The sequence below is a fragment of the Triticum aestivum genome, chromosome 6A, assembly GCF_018294505.1.
Source record: "Triticum aestivum cultivar Chinese Spring chromosome 6A, IWGSC CS RefSeq v2.1, whole genome shotgun sequence".
Taxonomy (NCBI): domain Eukaryota; kingdom Viridiplantae; phylum Streptophyta; class Magnoliopsida; order Poales; family Poaceae; genus Triticum; species Triticum aestivum.
In genome coordinates, this window is record NC_057809.1 from 578,174,546 (window position 1) to 578,183,651 (window position 9,106).

Here is a 9,106-nt window from a genome sequence, read left to right on the forward strand (position 1 = left end):
CTAGTTCGGCGGGGACTTGCTACGGCGGCAACGGCGGAGCAGAATTCCCGTTGACGGCGACGGAGACCAGCGACTGGAGGCTGCTGGCGGCGAGAAGACGATCCGGAGACCACGAGGGCAGAGCAGGCTATCGCGCGGGCGAAGGGGTTCGGAGAAATTTCCAAAATTTTGCCCGTGACTATATATAGCCCGACCCTGTCGGTGTGACCGAGTGGAACAACTCGGTGGCACCGAGATTCATAACTGCAAGCAGTTACTGAAACTCGGTGTGACCGAAATGTTCAAATCGGTTGCACCGAGATCGAAAACCTAGATCAACTTAATGATCTCGGTAGGACCGAAGGTGGAGTATCGGTCAGACCGAGAATCATAAAGAGGTTTTGGAAGTTTAAGTCTATGACGAATCGGGGACTCCGAGCGCTCCTCACACAGAGTGGTTCGAATCTGACTTGATCAAATTTTGTGATGCAGCATGAATAGAGTTTGAGACGAGAAAAGCATAGATAGCTAGAGGAGGTTCTTAGGCATTCTTGTCCATCCACTTGGCAAAAGAAGATAAAACCAAACAATCAAAACAACAAGTGGATGTCCTCGAATGAGTAAAATATGCAACCAGCATGCTCACACAATAAGATGGCAAATGAAATATGTGGCAAGGCATGCACAACCAATTCTAGCATCTATCAAGCAATTTGCGATGACTAGGTCATCTATATATGAGTATATTGACTTAGGAGTCAAGTGAGAACACTTGATCATAGGTCATACTCATCGTTTAAGCTCAAGTGGGGTTACCACTTTTACATAAAGCATTGTTTTGTTCACATCTTTAGAGTTGCTTTAGCTCAAGTCTTAGAGTAAAGCTCCCCCTAGATGTGATATCCCCCCTAAGAGGGATGAACTAACCTTGGGTTTTGTCGATGATGACTTCATGTAGATATTGAAGATGTGGATGCTCAATGTTGATGTAGATCTCTTGGAGCTATCCATTTGAGTGAATTGCACTTTCAATACCTACATGGGTTAGTCCCACAAGGAACAAACAAGGATATCCATAGACATAGAGTGATGCACACAAAAGATGATGTCCATGAAAACTTTTAGGTTACCTTGTCCCTTGTCTTACCAACAAGAGGGTTTGTGACTCCTTGAACTAGTGCAAGATGTGGAAGTTGATTGCACTTGTTCTTGCCAAAATGATAAGAGTGAAGTATGTTGGCGGAGTCACCCTCAAGAACTCTCTAGTTCTTCTTCTTTTGGATCCACATCATCTTGATGGGAATCCTTGGAGTTGTAGTCGTACTTGATGAAGTGGAACTTGAAGTAGTCTTGGGAATCCACTTGACTAAGGTCTTTGGAGCTTCTTCAAATGCATCAATTTCCTCTTGAAGCTTGTCCTTGCCTTTTTGCTTGTAGTCTTGTGGTGGAAGATCATCTTGAGCTTGTGTCCCCTTGAAAGAAGTATACTTCTCTTGTTGAGGGACAAACTTTGTCTTGGGGTATTGATCTTCTTCCCACTCAACTCCATTGGCATTGAACTTTCGTTCAAAACCAACACCTTGATTCTTCCGGTGCATTCCTTGCTTGCGCACAATTTCCTCGAATTGCTTACTCCCGGCAAGGCTTTTGTACACTCCTTTCTCTATAATTCCCTTCAATAAGCTATTTTCTTGCTCAAGTGTAACTTGGCTAAGAGAATCATTAGTGGAATCAAGAGAACTACTAGAAGCAACAATATTGGATTTAGCATGATCATTGTTACTACTAGAGGAAGAATCTTTCTTGTTACTAGACTTGACTTGAGGCATGTAAGTGGATAAGAGTAAACGCTTGGCAATGTAAGAAGAACTTTTCTTGCGGAGATCATCATTGATTGCTTTTAAGAACTCATGCTCTTGCTCAAGATTGAGCTTTTCAAAGCGTAATTTCTCATGAGCTCTTAAAAGTTCTCGATGATCTTCGAAGATGGTTTCATGAGCTAACTTAAGAGTGTTTAGTTCTTTAGTTAGGGCCTCAATCTTCTCCTTATCATTGTCATTCGTTTTATCTTGATTAGCATGTTTAATTGACATTTCATCATAGTATTCATCACTAGAGTTGTCACCAAGCAAATCATCACCTAACAAGTCATCTTCATCACTATTGAAATCAACATACTCGGGGTGTGTTACCTTAGGACCTTTGGCCATGAAGCATCTTCCAATTCCTTCATTTGGTGAGTCAAATATGTCGTAGGAGTTGGTTGACACAAGTGCTAGACCGGCAACACCTTCATCTTGAGTATCTTCGGAGCCGGAGTAATAACTTCTCTCGGAGTGGCTGTCGGAGTCGGAGCCGGATACCCATTCACCAACATGAGCTTGATGTCTTCGTCTTGTGTAGCTCCTTGATGATTTTTCCTTCCTTTCCGAATCCTTGCTTCTCCGTGAGTATCTTCGTTCATAACGATCATCTCTACTCCTTCTCTCTCTTGGTGGTGATCCTTTGCTTCTTCTTTTTGGAGAATCTTCTCTTCTCTTGTAGGGAGCCGTACACTCATTGGAATAGTGTCCGGGTCTTCCACAATTGTAGCAGTTTCGCTCTCGACTAGAAGATCTTTTGTCATTGTAGGACCTTGACTTGGAGCTTCTATCTTTGCTTCTACTCTTGTAGAACTTGTTGAAGTTCTTCACCATTAAGCTCAATTCTTCATTGAAGTCTTGTTTCTCACTTGATGATGTAGGGGCTTCACATGAGGCTTTATAGGCACCACTTGATTTGTTGTGAAGTTCCTCTTTATCCTTAAGTGACATCTCATGAGCAACAATTCTTCCAATCACCTCCGTTGGCTTGAGATCTTTGTAATTGGGCATCATTTGGATCAATGTGCACACGGTATCATATTTTCCATCCAAGGCTCTTAGAATCTTCTTGATGATGAATTTATCGGTCATCTCTTCACTTCCTAAGCCGGCAATCTCATTTGTGATGAGAGCAAGCCTAGAGTACATTTCAGCGACACCTTCACCATCCTTCATCTTGAACTTGTCAAGTTGGCTTTGAAGCACATCCAACTTGGATTCCTTGACGGAGTCGGTACCTTCGTGCATATCAATCAAAGTGTCCCAAATTTCCTTTGCATTCTCAAGGCGGCTGATTTTGTTGAATTCTTCGGGGCACAATCCGTTGAAGAGAATATCACAAGCTTGAGCATTGTATTGCAACATCTTCAACTCATCCGCGGTAGCTTCACGGTTCGGTTCTCTCCCATCAAAGAAGTCACCTTGCAAACCAACACACACAATAGCCCAAACGGCGGGGTTATGTCCAAGAATATGCATTTTCATTTTATGCTTCCAACTAGCAAAATTAGTACCATCAAAGTAAGGACCTCTACGGTGATAATTTCCCTCGCTAGACGCCATACTCTCCTAGGTTGTGAAACCAAGGCTATGACCACCAAAAGCTATGGAGATCAAAGCAAATGGAGACCAAAGCTCTGATACCACTTGTAGGATCGAAAGTATGTCTAGAGGGGGGTGATTAGACTACTTGACCAAATAAAAACTTAACCTTTTCCCAATTTTAGTTCTTGGCAGATTTTAGCTAATTTAGGACAAGTCAAGCAATCATCACATAATTCAAGCAAGCATGCAAAGAGTATATAGGCAGCGGAAAGTAAAGCATGCAACTTGCAAGAATGTAAAGGGAAGGGTTTGGAGAATTCAAACGCAATTGGAGACACGGATGTTTTTCCCGTGGTTCGGATAGGTGGTGCTATCCTACATCCACGTTGATGGAGACTTCAACCCACGAAGGGTAACGGTTGCGCGAGTCCACACAGGGCTCCACCCAAGGGTAACGGTTGCGCGAGTCCACACAGGGCTCCACCCACGAAGGGTCCACGAAGAAGCAACCACCCACAAAGGGTCCACGAAGAAGCAACCTTGTCTATCCCACCATGGCCATCGCCCACACAGGACTTGCCTCACTAGCGGTAGATCTTCACGAAGTAGGCGATCTCCTTGCCCTTACAAACTCCTTGGTTCAACTCCACAATCTTGTCGGAGGCTCCCAAGTGACACCTAGCCAATCTAGGAGACACCACTCTCCAAGAAGTAACAAATGGTGTGTAGGTAATGAACTCCTTGCTCTTGTGCTTCAAATGATAGTCTCCCCAACACTCAACTCTCTCTCATAGGATTTGGATTTGGTGGAAAGAAGATTTGAGTGGAAAGCAACTTGGGAAGGCTAGAGATCAAGATTCATATGGTAGGAATGGAATGTCTTGGTCTCAACACATGAGTAGGTGGTTCTCTCTCAGAACATATGAGTTGGAATGGTGTGTGTGTTCTGATGGCTCTCTCATCGAATGAGAAGAAGGTGGAGGGGTATATATAGCCTCCACACAAAATCCAACCGTTACACAGTTTTCCAATCTCGGTGGGACCGAATCAATAAACTCGGTCGGACCGAAAATGTAAACCTAGTGACCGTTAGAGATTTTCGGTGGGACTGACATGCAACTCGGTAGGACCGATATGGTTAGGGTTTGGGCATAACGTAATCTCGGTGAGACCGATTACACAAACTCGGTGAGACCGAATTTGGTAATTAGCTAACCAGAGAGTTGGTCAGGCAAACTCGGTGGGACCGATTTGCTCTTTCGGTGAGACCGAGTGGAACTCGGTGAGACCGAAAAGTTACAAAGGGGAAACACTGAGTTTACATTGCAATCTCGGTGGGACCGATTCGCTCTTTCGGTGGGACCGAAAAGTTACGAAAGGGAAACAGAGAGTTTGCAACCCCATCTCGGTGAGACCGAGATCCCTATCGGTAGGACCGAATTGCTAGGGTTTGGCAGTGGCTAATGACAAGTGAAACTCGGTGGCGCCGGATAGGAAGAATCGGTAGGACCGAGTTTGGCTTAGGGTTTAGGTCATATGTGGATATGGGAAAGTAGTTGAGGGTTTTGGAGCATATCACTAAGCACATGAAGCAAGAGGCTCATTAAGCAACACCTCATCCCTCCTTGATAGTATTGGCTTTTCCTAAAGACTGAATGTGATCTTGGATCACTAAAATATAAAATGAAGAGTCTTGAGCTTTTGAGCTTGAGCCAATCCTTTGTCCTTAGCATTTTGAGGGTTCCACTTTCACATCCATGCCATGCCAATCATTGAGCTTTCCTGAAATAATCATCTTGGAATAGCATTAGCTCAATGAGCTATATGTTGTTATGAATTACCAAAACCACCTAGGGATAGTTGCACTTTCAATCTCCCCCTTTTTGGTAATTGATGACAACATATAGATCAAAGCTTCGACAAATGATAATAAGCAAGAAATATATCGTCGCTTTGAGAAGTATGTGATAAGTGAGAGCTCCCCCTAAATTTGTGCATATTTAAAATTTGCTTTGGACTGCAAATGCACAAAGAGTTAGAGTCATGGGTTACTCTTCCATGTCACATACATCTTGGTGGAGCGCTCAAATGATAAGAATGAAATGCATGCACTCATCACCAAGAAAAGTGAATGATCACAAGATAGATAGGATAAAAGTATTAAGCAAGCATTAAGTGTAGCTTATGATCAAACACATGATCATCAATGTCTCACAAATAATGACGTAGTATCTCAGGCACTCAAAAGCAAACAAGTTCAAAAAACCACCAAATAAAGCAAGAGAGAAAAGCAACACTCTCTCTCTCGAAGCCTATGATCTATACATCTTCTCCCCCTTTGGCAACAAGTTACCAAAAAGTTCCTAGAAAATGCATAGCACTAGATCGACGCTCAGGCTTGATCTTCAGGTGGTGGTGGAGTCCGGATCACTCCAAGGACAAAGGCTTCGGTAGATTGTGATGGCACATATCCAACCTTCGAAAAAAATGTTCAGATCAACGAGCTCAGCAAAAATATTAGCCCGTTTGCTTGTCCAGCTGTTTTGCCGATCGATTTTTTCAACAATCTGTTCACCATCTTCTATTCTCACATACTCTCCTTTTCAATCATCAAACCGCAACAGTGATACTTCTTGCTCTGGATCCCAAACAATATTCTCGCCAATTTTTTCCACCCATTTCTTCACTGTCGTCTCTCCCATGTTCTGTAGAACTTGTGGATCAATCTCTGTAAACTCAACCTCCCATTTAACAATAGTGTCTCTCTCAATGTTCTGTATGCTACCATCAACTAATTTTGCCTTTGATGGAAAGAAATTGACTGTCAATTCGAAGGTCCGAGCGGCAGCATCCCCTCTGTCAGTGGAGGACAGTGTGAGCCCGTGAGAAAAAGCAGACGAGGCCACCCCCTAATTGCATGCAAAATTGGATCGGAGAGAGGCACATTACCTATTCGAAGTTGAATCTGGCGGCTCCATCTCAGTATGCCCATGGGCTCCCCTCACAACCTATCGATTCCGTAAGCGAAAACAGAGGAAACGAGCTGAGATCTACGGGCCGGAGAGAGGAACGGGAGGGCGACTAGGGTTTGAATTCACTCACCATTTTCTGAGGACGAAGGCTCCGCCGCCGTTGAGAACGAGGGCTCCGCCGCCGCCACCGAGAACGCAAGATCCGCCGCCACCGGAGAAGAAGGGGGGCAGAGTGGCGGGCCCGGCACGGTCGGGCGGCAGGGCACGGTCAGCTATTTTGAGGAACAATTAAGTTGGACCCACATGTCCTAACATAAACGGGCGGGCTTGGTTGACGACCAATTTAACCACATTTAACAGCCATGTCGTGCGTGGGCTATTTGCCTGCTCAAAATTGTCGCACCACAGCCATTTGCTCGAACAACGTCGCACTCCTTCCAATTCACCTCAAAAACGTCGCACATGAGCTATTGGCCCCCCTAAGCGTGCCCTTCCAACTTCTTATCATTGAATTCCTGCATGCTATTTGTTGGTTGGAAAAAGTATTTTTAAGGGAATAAATCGGATCGAGAAGCCAGTGCATGCATGGAAGAGTCATTGCAAGGGTGGCGTGGTGTGTGAATTTCTAGTTTTGTACCATAATTTTGTTCACAAAAAAGCAAAAATTTGCGTACATCTCAAATCTAAACAAAAATTTGAATGTCTATCCCTGCTACAAAGAAATGCACATATTACTAATCCACAATGGATATGTATTCTGTATTGATTTCAGATGTGAAGCGACTTATCGGCCGGCGTTTCTGCGACAAGTCAGTTCAAGGAGATCTCAAGACGTGGCCCTTCAAAGTTGTGTCAGGTCCCAGGGACCGGCCGATGATCGTGGTGCAGTACAAGGATGAGGAGAAGCAGTTTGAGGCCGAGGAGATCTCGGCAATGATTCTCAAAAATATGCGGGAGACCGCCGTGGCCTACCTCGGCACGGAGGTGAAGAATGCGGTCATTACCGTCCCAGTCTACTTCACCGATTCACAGCGCCAAGCTACCATTGACGCCGGCACCATTGCTGGCCTCAATGTCCTGCGCATTATCAATGAGCCCTCTGCCGCCGCGGTCGCCTATGGGTTCGGCAAGATGACCGACAGTGAGGAAGTTAAGACTGCGCTCGTGTTTGATCTTGGTGGTGGTACCTTGGACGTCTCTATTGTCAACATCGATCCCGGTGCAGACATCGACATGGCCGTCTTCAAGGTCATGGCTACGGCCGGTGACACCCACCTCGGTGGCGAGGATTTCAACAGCCTCATGGTGAAACACTTCGTGCGGGAGTTTCTTAAGAAGTACAAGACGGATGACATCAGGAAGAACCCAAAGGCGCTTCGACGTCTTAGGACGGCATGTGAGAAGGCCAAGAGGATGCTCTCCATCACGTCGCAGGCTACCGTTGAGATTGAGTCTCTCCACGACGGCATCGACTTCTACGGGGCCATCAGCCGCGCAAAGTTCGAGCAGCTCAACATGGACCTCTTCCGCAAGTGCATCGAACACGTCAAGAAATGCCTCGGTGATGCCGATATGGACAAGTCCCAGATCCACGACGTCGTGCTCGTGGGTGGCTCCACCCGGATCCCCAAAGTTCGACAGCTGCTCCGGGAGTTCTTCGATGGCAAAGAGCTCTGCACGAGTATCAACCATGGTTTTCAATTTCAGTTTCAGAAAAATTTCAGCACCAACCGAAATCACTGAAATTCAGTGAATTTCAGTGATTTCAGTTTCCATTTTAGCCAAATGACCGAAATATTCACTTGAATTCAATTAAAAATTTAAAAAATTTAAAAAATATTTTGAAAAATATTGAAATTGTTGTGCTATACTGAAATTGCTGAAATATTTTGGCCGAAACGTAATATTTCAGTGTCTGCTGAAATTACTGAAATTCAGTGAATTTCACCGAAATCTCACTGAAAGTGAAAACCATGGTATCAACCCCGATGAGGCCGTCGCCTACGGTGCCGCTGTACAGGCCTCCACCCTTAGCGGCGACGACAATGAAGTGCGGGATGTACTCCTGCTTGAGGTCACACCGCTCTCACTTGGGGTGGAGACGGTAGGTCGTGTCATGAGCGTGCTGATACCCAGGAACAGCACCATCCCTGTCAAGAAGGAGGACATTTACTCGACCTGCTCCGACAACCAGACCAATGTACTCATCCAGGTGTACCAGGGCGAGGGCGAAGGAACCAAGGACAACATCCTCCTCGGCAAGTTCACTCTCGGTGGCATCCCCCGTGCGCCCAGGGGAAAGCCAAAGATCAACGTCACCTTTGAAATTGATGCAGACAGCATTCTTAAGGTAACGGCGGAAGACATGAGTACGCCAAACAAGAAGAACGTCACTATCACCACTGACAAGGGGCGGCTGACCGCGGAGGAGATCAAGCGTATGGTGCGTGATGCCAACAGGTACAATTCAGAGGACAATGAGGAAACGGAGGAAAGCGAAGAACCTGGGTGCAACTTCCAGGTTCCGGGCTGAGAATATGGACTGTCCTCGTCGCCTACTTTATGTACTTTTTGTTTGCTTTTGGGACCATGGTTTAATCTGTTATATGTCGTCCTCCTCGCCTAGCTTATGTACTTCTGTGATTCAACAGACAATAAATTGTGCTAATTTGATCAAACATTCTTCTTTAGGAATCGGTATCATATGCAGCCAACCAGTCATAATGCCAAAAAAAAGAGGGGGGGGGG

The 9,106-nt window shown here is 45.3% G+C and overlaps 1 protein-coding gene across 1 annotated transcript; it reads left to right on the top strand.

Moving 5' to 3' along the window:
* Positions 1 to 7,102: 7,102 nt before the first annotated feature.
* On the top strand, positions 7,103 to 8,891 carry LOC123129731 (heat shock cognate 70 kDa protein-like). Its single transcript, XM_044549779.1, has 3 exons — positions 7,103 to 8,039; positions 8,335 to 8,708; positions 8,742 to 8,891. Exons 1-3 carry the CDS (start codon positions 7,103 to 7,105, stop codon positions 8,889 to 8,891), a joined length of 1,461 nt encoding a protein of 486 aa, XP_044405714.1.
* The last annotated feature ends 215 nt before the right edge of the window (positions 8,892 to 9,106 follow it).

Excerpts from the sequence above, each read along its gene's own strand:
- LOC123129731 (XM_044549779.1), top strand. The coding sequence starts at position 7,103 with ATGGATATGTATTCTGTATTGATTTCAGATGTGAAGCGACTTATCGGC. Across the intron at positions 8,040-8,334 it reads TGGCAAAGAGCTCTGCACGA|GTATCAACCCCGATGAGGCC; the intron begins GTATCAACCATG and ends GTGAAAACCATG. Across the intron at positions 8,709-8,741 it reads ATGCAGACAGCATTCTTAAG|AAGAACGTCACTATCACCAC; the intron begins GTAACGGCGGAA and ends ACGCCAAACAAG.